General features: G+C 39.8%; 1 protein-coding gene across 2 annotated transcripts in view; it reads right to left on the reverse strand.

The window, feature by feature from the left end:
- The window catches only part of rbpjb (recombination signal binding protein for immunoglobulin kappa J region b), a 106,285-nt gene that overhangs the window by 24,966 nt on the left and 63,156 nt on the right, over nt 1-18,163 (reverse strand). For both annotated transcript variants that reach the window (XM_080189179.1, XM_080189188.1), the window contains exons 5-7: nt 15,490-15,664; nt 13,819-13,956; nt 4,708-4,820 (exon numbers count right to left, since the gene is read on the reverse strand). In XM_080189179.1, coding sequence (XP_080045305.1) covers nt 4,708-4,820; nt 13,819-13,956; nt 15,490-15,664 — 426 coding nt within the window. The remainder of the gene's footprint in view (nt 1-4,707; nt 4,821-13,818; nt 13,957-15,489; nt 15,665-18,163) is intronic.

The following is an 18,163-nucleotide window of genomic DNA, read 5'->3' on the forward strand; positions in this document are numbered from 1 at the left end:
ATACGAGTCACATCCTCATAGAAATCCAACAAATTCATCAAACATAACTTCCCCTTAACGAATCCGTGCCGCGTCTGCTCGATCAAATCGTTCTTTTCTAGGCGCCTCGCTATTTCTTCTTTGATGACGGATTCTGGCATTTTTCCAACTACAGACGTTAAACTAACCAGCCTATAATTCCCTGCCTTTTGTCTGCTACCTTTGTTTTAAAAAGGGCGGCGTAACATTAGCCATTTTCCAATCTTTCGGCACTTCCCCGGAGTCCAGCGAATTTTGATAAATAATTACTAAGGCATCCACTATCACCTCTGCCATTTCTTTCAGAATCGTTGTGGGTAGAGATTAGGAACAGCAAAGGGAGGAAGACACTGGTGGGTGTCGTCTATAGGCCCCCGAATAATGATCTGGAGGTGGGGCGGGCTGTTAACGCGCAAATAAGTGCGGCGTGCAGGAATGGGACGGCCGTAGTTATGGGGGATTTCAATCTGCATATTGATTGGTCGATCCATGTTGGACGCGGTGGGCTCAAGGAGGAGTTCTTGGAACGCTGCCAGGATAGTTTCCTGGAACAGTGTGTGTTGGAGCCGACGAGGGAGCGAGCTATCTTGGATCTGGTGCTATGTAATGAGGCGGGTAGAATTAGGGAACTTGCGGTGAAGGATCCTCTTGGGGAGAGTGATCATTGTATGGAGGAGTTTCTGGTGCAGATGGAGGAGGAGAAAGTGGGTTCCCGGACACGCGTCCTTTGTTTGAACAGAGGGGAGTACGGTAGGATGAGAGAAGAATTGGCGAATGCGGACTGGGGGAGCGCGTTGGAAGGTAGGTCTGCTGAGGAGCAGTGGAGGATCTTTAAGGAGATCTTTCTTGGTGCTCAGCAGAAATTTATTCCGATGGTCAAAAAGGACCGTAGGAGGAGAGGTAATAAGCCGTGGATAACGAAGGAGGTGAAGGAAAGTGTTAAATTAAAAGCGGAGGCGTTTAGAGTAGCTAAGAGTAGTGGGCGAGAAGAGGATTGGGAGAGGTTTAAATGTCAACAAAGATTGACAAAGAAGTTGATAAAGAAGGGTAGGAGAAACTATGAAGCTGGGCTAGCGCTTAATATAAAAAAGGATAGCAAGAGTTTTTATAAATATATAAAAAGGAAGAGGCTGGCTAGGGTGAACGTTGGTCCCTTAGAGGATGAGAAGGGGGACTTAGTGGTAGGGGATGGGGAAACGGCTGAGGTCTTGAATAACTTTTTTGTTTCGGTCTTCACGGAGGAGGACATGAATAATTTGCCGGATGTTAGAGATGGAAAGGTGGTAGGACTGGAGGGTCTCGATGACATTACTGTTACTAGAGAGGTGGTGCTTGACAGACTGGAGGGGCTGATTGTGGACAAGTCCCCAGGACCGGATGGAATGCATCCGAGGGTCCTGAAAGAAATGGCAGAGGTGATAGTGGATGCCTTGGTGGTTATTTTCCAGACGTCGCTGGATTCCGGGGAAGTGCCGGAAGATTGGAAAACGGCTAATGTTACGCCGTTGTTTAAGAAGGGTGCCAGGCAAAAGGCGGGGAATTATAGGCCTGTTAGTTTAACGTCTGTTGTAGGTAAAATGTTAGAATCCGTCATCAAGGAGGAAATAGCGAGGCATCTTGAGGGGAACTGCTTGATAGAGCAGACGCAGCACAGTTTCGTTAAAGGGAAGTCGTGTCTGACAAATTTACTGGAGTTCTATGAGGATGTGTCTAGGGCGGTGGATAGAGGAGAGCCGGTGGATGTGGTCTTTCTTGATTTTCAGAAGGCGTTTGAAAAGGTACCTCACAAGAGGTTATTGCAGAAGGTCAGGGGGCATGGAGTTGGGGGTAGGGTGTTAGCGTAGATAGAGGACTGGTTGTCAAATAGGAGGCAGAGAGTGGGGGTCAATGGGTGCTATTCGGATTGGCAGATGGTGACTAGTGGAGTGCCCCAGGGGTCGGTGCTGGGGCCTCAGCTATTTAGCATTTATATAGATGATCTGGAGGAGGGAACCAAGTGTGTGGTGTCGAAATTTGCTGATGACACCAAAATTGGTGGAAAGGCAAATTGTGCGGAGGGTGGTGAGAGTCTACAGAAGGATCTAGATAGGCTGGGCGAATGGGCCAGGAAATGGCAAATGGAATTTAATGTTGGCAAGTGCGAGGTGGTCCACTTTGGTAGGAAGAATGGTAGGAAAGATTATTACGTGGAGAAAAACTGCAGCAGGCGACGGTGCAGAGGGACCTCGGGGTCCTTGTGCATGAGTCACAAAAACCCAGCTTGCAGGTGCAGCAGGTGGTCAGGAAGGCGAATGGGATGCTGGCCTTCATAGCGAGGGGGATTGAATATAAAAGTAGGGAGGTCTTGCTGCAGCTGTATAGGGCATTGGTGAGGCCGCAGCTGGAGTACTGTGTGCAGTTTTGGGCGCCGTACTTACGCAAGGATATTTTGGCCTTGGAGGGAGTGTAGAGGAGGTTTACTAGGCTGATGCCGGGAGTTGAGGAGGTTGAGCTATGAGGAGAGGCTGAATAAATTAGGCTTGTACTCGTTAGAGTTTAGAAGAATGAGGGGAGATCTCATTGAGACGTATAAGATGATGAATGGGATGGATAGGATAGAGGTGGAGAGACTCTTCCCGCTCAGAAAGGATAGTAGGACTAGGGGGCACAGCCTCAAGATAAAGGGGGAGCGGTTTAGAACAGAGTTGAGGAGGAACTTCTTCACTCAAAGGGTGGTGAATCTCTGGAATTCTCTGCCCATTGAAGTGGTGGAGGCTACCTCGCTAAATATTTTTAAGACGCGGGTTGATGGGTTTTTGATAAGAGAGGGGATTAAGGGTTATGGGGAGAGGGCGGGAATGTGGAACTGAGCCACAACAGATCAGCCATGATCTTATTGAATGGCGGGGCAGGCTCGAAGGGCTAGTTGGCCTACTCCTGCTCCTATTTCTTATGTTCTTATGTTCTAACCCTGGGATGCATTCCATCCAGTCCTGGGGACTTGTCCACCTTCAGTCCCATTAGTCTATCAAGCACTACCTCTCTAGTGATAGTAATCACATTTAGGCCCTCAACTCCTACCATCCTTCTATCTTTAAATATCGAGCAAACTATTTGTGTCCTCCTCCATGAAGACCGAGGCAAAAAACTTATTTAAAGCCTCAGCCATTTCCTCATCGCCCACCAATAAATCCCCCCTCTCATCCTCCACGGGTCCAACATTCACTCTAGCCAGCCTCCTCTTTATATAAAAACTTTTACTGTCCTTTTTTATATTTAGTGCTAGTTTAGCTTCACAGTCTATCTTTCCTTTCTTTATCACCTTCTTAGTCATTCTTTGTTGATTTTTAAATATTTCCCAATCTTCTAATCGCCCACTATTTTTAGCCACTCTGAACACATCAGCTTTTAATTTAATACTCTCCTTTATTTCCTTCAATAACCACGGCTGGTTATCCCTTCTCCTAAAGTCCTTCTTTACCATCGGAATATATTTCTGCTGAGTACTGAGAAAGATCTCCTTAAAAATCCTCCACTGTTCCTCAGCTGTCCTACCAACAAATCTGCGCCCCCAATCTACATTCACCAATTCCGCTCTCATCCTATCATACGCTCCTCTGTTCAAACAATCTCACCGACCAAAGTTGTTTAACTTCAGAGAAGTGGGACTGCTTGCTATTCTTGGGTAGTGTTGGCAATCAAAAATGGGATATTTTTCCAATAGCTGCATTCAGAAACTTTTAATAACATGTTGACATATTCTGTTCATTAGATATCTGGATCTTAACCTGCTTTTCTCCTCAATCAATACCACCAGGAGCAGATTAACAAGACACTGGTCTCAACTGGTATTTACTTCATCTCCTTGTGCAAAAACTGGCTGCTGTTTTTGGTCAGTAATCCCCTGACTGTGACGTGTTTTGAGATGTTCTGATGTTGCAATAAGGTGCCATTTGTCACTTCTAACCTGTTGTATTGTCTAAATTAGTAGCTAGTTAAATCTCAGACAGCAAATGCACCCTATGTTGCAGTAGAAAGCACGACATCTTAGGTATGTTGCTTGTTCGGTACTGAACCGGCTGATTTCAATCTGTCACAGTTAGGGATCAATTAGAAGACAAAAGTTTCTGTCATCACTATCCATGAATTTTTTGTTGGAGGCTCACAACTATTAAAATCAGATCAATTTTGCAAGGGTATTATCCATCAATGGGTGATACAATGGCACAGTGGTTAGCACTGCTGCCCTGCCAGGGGCTCGGGTTCAATTCTGTCCTTGGGTAACTGTGTGGAGTTTGCTGTTCTCCCCATGTCTGCATGGGTTTCCTCCAGGTGCTCTGGTTTCCTCTCAGTCCAATGTGTGGTTAGGTGGATTGGCCATGATAAATTGCCCCTTAATATCCGAAGATCTATAGGGTATGGGGATTAATGGGCTAAATATGTGGAGTTGTGTGTAAAATCTGGTTAAGAGCTGAGACGCTGAACGGTTTTCTTCTGCGCTGTATGAATTCTATAATTCTATGATCAAATACTGAGACTAAAATCACATGAAAAGCTGAGCGCAACCAAATTGCCAAAAGTCATGTAACTGCACTATCAAGCACAGGTTTCCCTCCTTTGAGATACAAAAAAAATGGCAAAATGAACACACATACAAAATACCAAACATTTAGGTTCGTGTACTAAATTATTAAAAGAAAGCCACTGTACCAGTCTGGGGAGTGCCATCCCAGTAACAGAACATACTAGCTTCACTGTCTGACCATAATGAATGTATCCATCCCGCACCGTGAATTCTTCTCCCTCTGATTCTTCATCATCCACTGCAGATAATAAAAAATATATTTACCATATGCACTTTTGACTCCAATTTAGTTGCGTACTCAGTTAATGAGCCTGCTTAAAACACCTCCTTGCAATAACATATGCATTACATGCGAATGGCTATAGAAAGATGTCCTCAAATCATTTATTTTCATCAAGAACTTCAAGTGCATTGTTTTTTTGCTTGTAATGAATACCTTTCAATCATTTTCTATTATTACTTATATCGCTTATTATGTCAAAACTGATGTTTTTAAAATCACATGGAACCAAAAAGGAACAGATCAATAGTAAAGTAAGGATACCTAAATATGCAGGCTTGCAATTACTTTCCTTAACATACCCAGTTAGGCAAATTTGAAAATGATCACATGAACCAGATGAAGATATGATGAATCCTTGGACGAACTTGCTACTGGAAGGAAGTTGCACCTTCAAAACAGTGAGGAAGAACAGCAAGCTCCAAGAGGAAGAACAGTAAGTGAAAGATTTCAAACTAGTTTCAAAGCTCAGAAGGGTTAGGCTCCCCAAGCTCCCGAGTAACTCAAAGACCGCAAGGTTTAAACATATTCTTTTCTCTGTAGAGAATGGGTTCCCACATATGAATGTAGATTGCTTTCTCTAATGCCTCCGACAGAGTCAGCTTGTCAATCAGCATTCCTTTTCCCTAGGAGAATAAATTGTAATCCTTTGAAATTTGGCATTATTGTATTTGTCTTGATGAGTGCAAGACTAAAAGCTTCAGCAAAATGTCTCTTTTCAACAATTTACACGTGACTGAAAATCTGTCCTTCGCGAGCACCTAGTGTCAGCAAGCATCCCCAGGACAGGTACCATAAAGCCAAAATAAAAGTGAAGCCCTATCTACTTTATATTTTGTTCTCTAAATCAGGACCTTTCTACTGGGGCTGACAGGAATGTTGCAACCAATTAACATTCGATTTGAACCCAGGCCTGCAGTAAATACCAATTGAGATCAGTGTCTTGTTAATCTGCTCCTGGTGGTATTGATTGAGGAGAAAAGCAGGTTAAGATCCAGATATCTAATGAACAGAATATGTCAACGGTTTCCTCCGGGTGCTCTGGTTTCCTCCCACACCCCAAAGATGTGCTCTTGACTGATTGGTGTACCAAATTGACCCTACACTATTCTCCCCTGAATCTGGCTACATTAGGGGTACCATTCACATACACACAGGGCGGGGTAGGTGTAGGAAAATGCTTTGTTGAAATGGCGGCGCAGGCTTGTTGGGCCGAAGGGCCTGTTTCCCATGCTGGGTTATTCTTTGTTAAAGTTTGCTGTCTAACCCAATGCATAATCCACCTTTTGTTAGTGTTTTGTGAACCCTTCCCCCAACTCAAAGACAAACCTGCATCATTGCACTTTAGCTGAACCATATGAGACAGACATAGAAGTTCCATGTCCATCACTCTAAATACTCCTAAGATACGGTTGTTACCAGAACACACCTGACTCCAGCTGCACATTTCCATACCAGAGGCTTGATGTGGAGATGCTGGAATTGGACTGGGGTGGGCGCAGTAAGAAGTCTCACAGCACTAGGTTAAGGTCCAATAGGTTTATTTGGAATCACGAGCTTTCAGAGCACTGTTCCTTCATCAGGTGAGTGGAGGCTCACCTGGTGTTGAGAGACTTCTTATTGTGCACACCAGAGACTTGACAACCACCCAGCTAATTGCATCATTTAAGACCCTGTCCACATTAGTTTGTTTGCAAAGACAATTCCCAGAAACACACCAAATAATGGGCAACATGGCTTTTGTGACATGGAGAGGGCAAGTGTGAAAGCATAGTGGAAGGGGGCAGGATGAGGTGAGTGGAGGCTCTGGCACAGGGAATGAAACAGAAAACAGGAAGGGGAAGAGATATGGAAGGACAGATATAAAGTTGTGATGTAAGGACAGTGTTGGAGAATAAGGATGCTGGCAAAACTACAGAATGGGAAATAAACTGAAACCTGCAATGTTAATTCTTTCTCCACAAATGCTAGGTTATTTCCAGCATTTTCTGTTTTTATTTTGGTAAACTTTGTACTGTAAAACATTTTCCCCAAAAGTCATATAAACATACAAAATAAAAGCCAAGGCCATACAAATGAGGTTAACAAAACAGTCCTCTAACTTACAAGTGGTGCCATTCCACATCAGAAACTTGATAGGATGCAAGATACTACATTAAATTTAATAACAACCCGCAAATCAGCTTTGCAGCAAAGGAAAAGTATAGCCGCTAAGGGTTAAAAACAAATTGAAGAGAACTGCACTTCATAAACTACACGCAAATTACATAGTAGTTTTGTCATGATCAAAGAGAACCCACCTCAGAACTAGAGTTAAGTAAAGTTCTTCCAAAATCCACAATCTTCTGACAGTTAAATCAAGATTGTGCTTGGAGTATGAGCGACTCCACATTTGTCTTCTACATATTAACATACAAAAAGGTATTACATTTCCCATAAGGTCTCCCAATTCAATGTAGTAAACTAACAAGATCAAGATGCTAATTTTGTACCAACACTGGCCTAAAAAAGTCATATTGTATTCTAAACTTTTATCATTCACATGCATTAATCAAGATTTATTGTATAATTGGTAGCCAGCCAGAAACAGATGACTGAATAGGTAGTGAGCCTCAATGAATAATTGAAGGAAAATTAATCAAGTAGTTACTAAGACTGGTTAAAATTCTAAAGTACTAAACAACACAATTCCCATTTTTTTGTAAATCCTACTTTTCTATTCCCAAAAGCAAGCCATGCCATCCGCCTGCCACCCTGTTACCCAGCCACCCAAACCATTCAGATCACCCTGCAGCCTCTGCCCTCCCCACCCAGCCTACTTCATCAGCAAACTCAGACAACTTCCGACCACTCAATTCAAGTCATCAATATAGACTGAAACACGTCAATATATCAGCCCCGATTCCATGAGCCCTTAGCTTGTGTATTAACCTTCCGTGTAAAAGATAGTCGCCATAATCCCAGACGATTATAGGCAGGTCTCCCCTTTGATGGAGAGAGACGGGATTGGCGTGATTTAACCTGATGGTCACTGCACCAAGTGAAGGCAAAGCTGAGAAGGCGGGCCTTCATAAAAAGCCTCAGCTAGTAAGGAAATTGAACCCACGCTGTTGGTGTCTCTCTGCAGTACGAACCAACCGTCCAGTCAACTGAGCTAACCAACTCTTGTGATATTCTATTTAATGCCATTAGCCTATTAAAACTGAAAAAAAATCCCTGTTGCAAAATTCAGCACATATTCTCAATGTCACATTCTCAGGTGAAGCTGAACAAGTGAGCTTCATCCATAGGCTGGTTCACAGACATTTTCACAAATTCAAGTTTTATTTGTAAACAATTACTTAGTACAGTGGTTCTAATACAATGAAAACCTTTAATATAGCGATAACTAAATGTGCTTCTTATGCTGCTCAGGAGTCTATGGTGAATATAGATTTTAACACAGAAAAAATAACTTGGATTTTAAGCATCTTTAACATGCTATACAGCAGGGGCATTCATACTGAGTGCTAGGGTCCAGTACCAGAATCCCAAGTTACATCAAGAAGCCAGACTAGACCCCAGCAATTTTTATTTCTGGCATAAGTATAAGGATAGGATATTTCTCTCCAGAAGTGATTCCTTTACAAAAAGTATGGCCCTTTTATAGTAAAAAAAAAATAACAGTTTAAATATATATGAAGTTGTTAACTATTAACAGTTGAACAATGTTTAACAATGAAAGGAAGCAACTGTACTTTCTGGTTTATGGCTGTTCCAGTTCTGAACAAGCCCCAGTTATGCACAGATCAAAACCACTTTCAAATAAATACTTAGCAAACCCAAGCATACTTGTCTTAAAGCCTCCATAGAGATTTCGTGGAGGACAGAGTAAATTCTCAGGAATAGCCTGCATACGCTCTGACTTCATGATATGGAGATGCCGGCATTGGACTGGGGTAATCACAGTAAGAAATCTCACAACACCAGGTTAAAGCCCAACAGGTTTATTTGTTGCAAACGCCACTAGCTTTAGGAATCTAGAGCTTTTGGAACCTAAAGTTCTGAAAGCTAGTGACGTTTGCAACAAATAAATCTGTTGGACTTTCATCTGGTGTTGAGAGACTTCTTACTGTGTATGCTCTGACTTCAGCAGACCTCCAACAGCAACTGCAAAAACCTTATTTCTCTCTGCTTTGCACAGTAATCACATTATCACATGACCCTGTCAATTGGCATCCCAAGGAATCTTGTGTAAATAAAAGTCCAAATGCTCTATCAAAGTAACAAATTCCTAGCTGAAATAAATAATTAACTTGCTTTTTAACAACCCTGGAGCTATATGTTTTCCAGACACACCAAATGCCTGTAGAATAAAACTAAAATTTTAAATCTTCTACAAAACAAAAAACCCAACATGTATATATTTATAGCAACTACCTATCACCACACCTTCCCCTTAAAAAATGAGCCAACAATATGGAAAGATAGCTTAATTTTTCTGACGCCTTCAGTTTTTAACAATTTGTACTCTAAGGTATTCATCTTATTACATCTAAGCATGCAAATCTAAACAGTGGTATTGTCCAATTCAGTCTTTCTTTTCCAACGCTGAAAGTTCCATCTTCTCACATATAGCTGTAATATCTGCAATCATGTTCTCACTTCCTACCACATGTATAATTTTCAAATTAAATGGCTGTAACAATAAACTCCATCTAAACAATCTTGCATTTTTATCTTTAAACTTCTCCTGAAATTTCAATGGATTATGATCAGTGTAAACAATTGTCTCTGATGAATTACTGGCAACAAATCTGTTAAAATGTTGTAAAGCCAATACCAAACTCAATGTCTCCCTCAATAGTCGAATATTTCTTTTAATGAATATTTAACTTTTAGAAAAATCAATACATCTTTCTGTCCTTATGTCACCTTATTACAGTACAGCAACAATATCCACATTGCTTGCATCAATGGCTACTTTGAGATGTTTTGCATAATTTGGTGTTACCAAAATTGGTACAGGAGTTAACAGTTTTCAGATTGACAAATGCCTCCTGACAGAAATCTGGGCAGCACAGTGGCAAGCACTGCTGCCTCACAGCGCCAAGGACCTGGGTTTGATTCCTAGCTTGGGTCAATGTCTGTGCCAAGTCTGCATGTTCTCTCCATGACTGCATGGGTTTCCTCTGGGTGTTCCAGTTTCCTCCCACAGTTCAAAAGATGTGCTGGTTAGGTATACTGGCCATGCTAAATTCTCCCTTAGTGTATCCAAACAGGCACTGGAGTGTGGCGACTTGGAGATTTTCACAATAACTTCAGTGCAGTATTAATGTAAGCCTACTAATGACACTAATAAATAAAGCATAATCCTAAACCTAATCTACTGAAATGTGCTTTTTCAGCAGTTCAGTCAGTGGAAAAACCACACTGTTAAAAGTTGGTATGAATTTCCTGTGGAAAGCACTCATGCCCAGGAATGTGAGCACTTCTCTTCTCATTGACTGTAGTGGAAACTCCCCAATAACTTTCATTTTCACCTTCCGTTGGGCATCGGTCCATGTCCAATCATATGGCCCAAGAACGTGAAATGGGCTTTTGCGACTTTAGTTTTAGCCAAGTCCATCAGCAAGCTCACCTCCTGTAGTTAAGCAAACAATTCCTTGAAATGTTCCAAACGCTCCTTCGTCTGACTGAAAATCACCAGGATCACGTACGTACACTGCACAGTTATTTAGTCCAGAAATGACATTGTTGGTTAGTCTTTGGAACATTGCTAGCGCGTTTTTCATTCCAAACAGCGTGATTTTAAAATGACACAGATCATTTGCATTATAAAAAGCCAAAACTTTCTTTATTCCACTCTTTCTGATAAAGGTACTTGCCAATATCCTTTAAGCAAGTCAATTGTGGTAATGAAAATTTGCTTGTTCTGCCTTTTCAACAGTCTTCCAAGTTGGATATGAATCAGACATCATAACCGCATTGACTTTTCTTAGTCCACACATAAATCATTGTGTACTATTTGATTTTGATACTATCCCAATAGCTGAGCTCCAATCGCTGCAACTCATTTCAATCATGTCATTTTAAGTATGCTTTCAACCTCCTTGAACCTGTGCCAACTTTACTGGATTAAGTCTACATATGTACAATTACTTTTGTACTTCCTAGTTTGTTAACAGTTTCTATGTTATTTTAATAACTTTCAGGTCGTTTTTGATCTTCCTCCGGAAGGTAACTCAGTAGTTTATCCCAATTTCTGATTACTTCATTGTTGAATCTAATTTGAGGAATGTCAAATTCAGAATCATCTGGATTTGTTTCTTCACTCCGCGTTGTAACAACCAACACATTCTGCTTCTGCTTTCCTATCAAAATGCTGTTTTAGCATATTCACATGACAGTGAATTTTCCCTTTATCAAATAATTAAATTTTCTTCCGATTTGGTAAAACCCGCTAAACATTGTCTTTAATGGTTCACTTACCACTGATAATAAATAACATTAACACTTTCTCCCCACAATTGTGGATTTTTGCTCTCTTATCCATTTTTTTTTATTGTGTGCTGTTCTACTCTCAAATGCTGTCAAGCCAGCCCTAATTAATCTCTCCCTAAGGTTTGACACATAGTCCAACAATGTAGTCTCAGAACACTGACTCATTAATTTCTCCTTGATCAATTTAAGTGGTCCTTTTACCTCATGAGCAAAAATCAATTTGAATGGATGAATTTAGTTGATTCATTGGATGCATACCTATAAGCAGCTGCCTACTATCATCAAACAAGTAACTTGAAACAGGAGCTTTGAGATCTTGATAGTATTCCACTAGCACTTTCTTTGTATTACAAAAAGCAAACAAGCATTAAGAAACAGGTTATTAAAGCTGAATCAAGCCAACTGCTTTAACAATTTTACCTTTCATTCTTCTATATTATTTCCAGCAAATAAGCCCAGTTTTATGAAAATTTCATCCTTCACTCTTATTTCTGTTTACAAGTTTACATAACTCCGCTTTTAGTTATTTTTGCAATGATGATACATTATTGTTATAGCATAAAGTAATAAAATATAAATTAATTCACACTTTGGGATTTCCGATGCAACAAAAAAGAAATAAAAATAAAACTTGTTCACCCAAATTCTGTCCTGGTGACATTTTACAATAACAGACTGTGCTTCCAGTAGGTAGTACATTATGGTGATACGATGATCACTTCGTGATCGGTTCACATCTGAATAATAGATTTGATGTCCAATACTCATCATTGTATTTTTTTTATTATTTTGTCAAGGCATTACAAATTTGAGTAAGATGCTTGTAACTATTGTGATTCAAACTAAGGCTATGAGAAATTAACAAAATGCTGTGATTTCAGTACCTGATAATTCATAAATGAAGTCTTAGCCTGTCCTGCTCAGAGCACTCTTTGCAATAATCAAAATGTTTGCTTGCCTTGCAAACTCCTTAGTGATGTCAGCCCCAATTGCTACTCTGTTTTCATTCAGTGCTGATTCTTGGTGGGAAGAAGCTCCATGAGCACCAACAGAAACGTGATGCCTCACTAAGATTCTTGATCTGAGGCAACACAGTGAATGTCTGCATGCTGTTTTATCATGAAGAGCAGCATGCTGTTTTTTCATGAAGAGCAGCACAGTCAAATCCTAAACTCTCTCAACAAATATTCATACAAACATTTTCCACAGCAAAAGTGGGATAGGAGTCACTCAACAGCATTGAACAGTGGAAATCACAGCTGGTCCGCCATCTCTGCACTGAAGCAAAGCTGTGCGCTCTAATTGTTACGATCAATAACTGTTAACATAGTACTGATTTATAAGCAAACCTGAGATTTTTTGCTCTGTATGGTTCACTGATATTTGAACTGGTGTCTTTATCATCCAGGTCATTAGGGCAGATCTACATAACTTTTAAAACAAGTTTTAGATTGTTCTTTTGCGTACATACATGATGAACCAAAATTGGATAACACAATTTTGTTGTGTACAATGGCACCTCAGTAACAAAAAGGCTAAGGCACCCAGCTTAAAGCTCTGCCCGCTGAGGTTTTTCAATGGGGTCAGCATTTGAGAGTGGCACAGCACACGACAAAAAAAAATAGGTAACAGAGCAAAAATCCACAATTTTGTTACTGGGGAGAAAGTGTTAATTGCAAAAATAACTAAAAGCGGAGTTATGTAAACTTGTAAACAGAAATAAGAGTGAAGGATGAAATTTTCACAAAACTGGGCTTATTTGCTGGAAATAATATAGAAGAATGAAAGGTAAAATTGTTAAAGCAGTTGGCTTGATTCAGCTTTAATAACCTGTTTCTTAATGCTTGTTTGCTTTTTGTAATGCATAGAAAGTGCTGGTGGAATACTATCAAGATCTCAAAGCTCCTGTTTCAAGTTACTTGTTTGATGATAGTAGGCAGCTGCTTATAGGTATGCATCCAATGAATCAACTAAATTCATCCATTCAAATTGATTTTTGCTCATGAGGTAAAAGGACCACTTAAATTGATCAAGGAGAAATTAATGAGTCAGTGTTCTGAGACTACCTTGTTGGACTGTGTGTCAGACTTTAGGGAGAGATTAATTAGGGCTGACTTGACAGCATTTGAGAGTGGCACAGCACACAATAAAAAAATGGGAGAAAGCGCAAAAATCCACAATTTTGTTAGTGGGGAGAATGTGTTAATGTTATTTATTATTAGTGGTAGGTGAACCATTAAAGACAATGTTTAGAGGGCTTTAAAAAATAGGGAGAAAACACAGTGGATAACATTCAAGGAACCAGCCAAATATCCAAAAAGTTATTTTTCTGTTACAAGCAATTTTATTTTAAATGGACTGGAGCCTTCTATTTGCATAACAATAGTTTTGTCTAAAATTACATTTAATACAAAAATATACAAGTCAAAAATGCACAGCAAAATGCACAGATAGGTTAATTAGAGCTGCTTACATAAATGGATGTAAAACGCTCCCCACTGTTGTGAACTGGCATGGAAGTTTCCTCCTTCCACGTGTAGATAACGTGTACTGACAGTTTGTGAACGAAGTCTGTTAAATAATGCCACCTTTGTTCCTGATGCAATACATACTAAAAAGAAATATATAAGCAATTACAGGAAAATCACAACAAAATAAACAGAGATAATGGATGGGTGATATTACCTCAAAGGTTCAATTTTCAAATAAAAATCTCAAACTTATTCCACAAGTATTTTAGATTGCAGCCATGTAATAAGATGGCTAAGTAGCGTGCAGTCAAAACCAGAAAACTTTGTTTTCAGCTACAATAAATAGCAGAGCTGATTGCATTATTTTTCCTTTACTTGTTACAGTTTATTTTCTATTCCACTTTATTTCACTGATTTCTTTCAATTACTATATCCTATTTTAGAAAAATCAACAGAAAATTTAGACTTTCATCCAAAATTTTCCAAGTATTCTCACAAACATACACTCCCTCCATACCTATTTAATGAATAGCTGAGCCCTAGACTAGGAAGGACTCAGATTTAACCCTTTGTTTGCAGCAAGTGAGCTGATCTCAGCCAGGGTGCAAATACAAGTACTTCAATTGGGCCCAGTGCCATGAGTTTAAGGGAAAAAGACTACTGTTTCCCATTACCAACCACCATACAACAGGTTCTGTTGGAAAACAATAAAATGCTGGAAGGATGGGGCTTGGCTCAGCAGTTACGCAGTCCACAGTAGAATCATCCACTGCTATGATTCAAAATGAACAATCGACAACGTGGGAAGATATAAAGAAATAACTCAGGTCTGTGAAATCATTCCCAGTAAGGAGTCAACACCTTCATCAGGAAAAAAAAAGAGAAACAAGATCTTCGAAAGCAAAATATTACAAATGCTGCACATCTGAAATAAAAACATAAAATACTGGAAATGCTCAGCAGCATGCATTTGTAAACAAAGTGTTAATATTTCAGGGAATGGGAAAAAGGCGTGAATACATAAGCCAAGAATAAATTACGCATTTCACGGCCTTTGCTTGGAGTTCTATAATTGGTTACTGTGATTACTGCTCAAGAACAAGTCATTGAGACTCTTTGGATGTTTCCTTCTTGTGGATAAACACCTCATTCCATTCTAATTCTCTCAACCATCAAAACTGAAATGCAAATGCATCATGCAGAAATGCAAACAAACTCAAGTACTATATCGCTTGGCGTGTACTATAGTAATGCAGGCAATCTATAGTTCATAAAGATCCTGTGTAACACTGCTGTGCAAACACAATGAAAGTAAGTAGCTTTATAATTTTCCCTCTGATGGAGCTAATTAATAGGAATTTACCAACTTTATTGAAGGTGAAATTCCAAAACATTTTGGTTCAGTTTCCCTATCCTGTCTCCCTGCCAAATTGCAGGTCTAAAAAAAATACACAATTTACTTTTGAGCAAAATATGTGCATTCACAGTAACCGTCAAGCTTGAGGCTAACTGAGCCACTTTTCAGGAGTACACAAAGAAAATATGCTCATTTTTAAACCCAATTATTATTTTTACAATGAAAACTTATGTACAATATCATGCATCTAAAATTATACACTTCCTCATTGTACTAAGACATGTAATATTTGGCAACAAAATTCATAGATACTTACAGTCTGCATTTTTCAAGGACTGTTTCTTTTTAGAAGGTTTGGAGATTACTTTGATCCGCTTGCTGTGAAAGACGCCAATGTCGTCACTATTACCATAAAACATTTTTACTGATAACATGAAGTGCTTTCTCTTGTCAGAGTCTGATATGTACAATGTTTTGGCTGTGCAATAGTTCTGAGAAAATAAAAGAACACAGGACTGAACAATTAAGCAAATAAAAGAGGAAGCGACTCAGCTATGGAGAGACAAGATGAAACTTCATGGAACTGATTTCAGGTTTCCGAACTTCAACTGTGATCTAAAGTTTAAAGTAAAAGAATTACACACATTTTTACAGAAGGCAACTCATGGCCTTAAATACTCTGCACTGAACCTTGTTAAGAGGATGTACAAGTGCTTTGAAGTTAGTGGATGAAAATGGATTAAATGAACATGCATTTCAGGGAGACAAGAAGCATGAATTAGAGTCCATACTTTAAAAACTGTGTGACCATTTATGTTAAAAGGGGCAAAACTTAACTGCAGTTAAGACTTTGACATGCTACAAACTGCTCCTCTAACTTTGATCGACTTCTTTGACCTTTACTTGATAGCACACTGCCCTGCAAAGATATGGCAGTGAAGTTGGGCACATTTTCCATCGCCCCCTCTCATTATATTTGTCTCATTCCACCATTCAGATTGAAGTTTTGAAAAATATTTATGGATACATTTTACATTTAATAACATCCAAGTGATATCTAGTAAGCATAATAAATAGAGCACACGGAATCTCCAGAGGATGGCTCAGCTGAACTCCGACTTTGTGGATTTGATATATTGAATCAAAGTAACATTATAGGAATTAGTAGGAGTAGACCACTCCGCATTCTCACCCAATCTGCCACTCAATATGATCGTGGTTGATCCAATTATGGCCAAAACTCCACAATTTGCCTACCCCCAATAACCTTTAATTCTCTGTCAGTCAAGCATCTATAAATCACTCATAAAAATACACTAAATGTTCACCATTATTCAGAAAAAAAATTAGAAACTGAACAAAAACAGACATGCTTTGGCGCACTAGCTGGCTCTAGCAGTTTGAAATGTGGATATTCACATGTATGGTTCTGACATCGAGCATTTAAGATTAAGAGAGTGCCGAAACATGCTGGTTATAGATTCAGGAACACCAGTTTTGGGGGTTAGGCCAATGATACATATGGGGATCCTAACCAAATGGTTATCTGTTGTGTTTGTCAGCCTCATCAGACTCAATGTGATCCTAGAAGATCACCATTTTAATAATGCGATTAAATATTCAAAACTTCAAAATCTCAAAAACATAAGCAATCAAGAAATTACCCTCTTATGGAATGGAAACATTTAACTTAGTCTTGTATGTCAACCTTCTGCAATATTGCAGAAAAGAGACGCACGTTGCCAAAACTTTTCACCTTGACTCATCAAGAATGCAAAATTTCAAACAATCACAACTATTTATACAACAGGAGAAAGCTGTCAACTCTGATTGCTTTGTCCATGGCACTGCCTCAGCCAATGTGCCCCCTCCCTCCCCCCAGGCAATTCAACAAAGATCTAAAGCTTGAAGTCTCTAAACAACATACACTTGTATACAGGGACCCATTCTCCACAAACAAAAGGAATATGGTCACGGCATTCCTATTTATTTGCTGCTCTTGTCCTTCAGTGGTAGGGGTTTCAGGCTTTAGCACTTGTCCAGCAGCTGCTATGGGAGGATTTGAATCAATGCCCTAACAGCATCAGCCTGGGCATCTGGATTACTCGTCCAGTAAAATTACCACAGTGACACCCCTTGGGATTATATTAAGCCAATAGTGATTATCAGAGCTCACACTGGAGACTCATAAGAAATAGGAGGAGTAGGCCATCTAGCCCTTCAAGCCTGCCCCGCCATTCAATAAGATCATGGCTGATCTGTCGTGGCTCAGTTCCACCTTCCCGCCCTCTCCCCATAACCCTTAATCCCCTTGCCTATCAAAAACCTATCAACACATGTCTTAAATATATTTAGCGAGGCAGCTTCCACCACTTCAACAGGCAGAGAATTCCAGTGATTCACCACCCTTTGAGTGAAGAAGTTCTTCCTCAACTCCGTTCTAAACCGCCCCCCCTTTATCCTGAGGCTGTGCCCTCTAGTCCTACTGTCCTTTCTGAGCGGCAAGAGCCTCTCCACCTCTATCCTATCCATCCCATTCATCATCTTATATGTCTCAATGAGATCTCCCCTCATTCTTCTAAACTCTAACGAGTACAAGCCTAGTTCATTCAGCCTCTCCTCATAGTTCAACCCCCTCAACTCCAGTATCAGCCTACACACACATCAGACTCACACACAAGTGGGGGGAAGAGCACGTTAGTTAAGGAGGACAGCCTATCAAGCAACTGCTTGAAGCACTTTATGCAATTATATAGGAATACCTGTTAACTGTTATAAAATTTTGAGAATATGGAATTCAAATGATGAAAGGCTCTTTAACACAATTACTACATTCATGCCTTCAGAACACTCACTTATTAAATTTGAATGTCAACCATTTCAGAAATATCTTGAAATGCAATTTACCTTTCAGAGTGATTCTACTCCAGCAACATCACTAATCAACTGCAAACCATGCCTCCTAAGTCATCTTTGTTGTAGTTCATTGA

This window comes from Carcharhinus amblyrhynchos, chromosome 1 (genome assembly GCF_965287045.1).
Source record: "Carcharhinus amblyrhynchos chromosome 1, sCarAmb.v2.hapA, whole genome shotgun sequence".
Classification (NCBI taxonomy): Eukaryota; Metazoa; Chordata; class Chondrichthyes; order Carcharhiniformes; family Carcharhinidae; genus Carcharhinus; species Carcharhinus amblyrhynchos.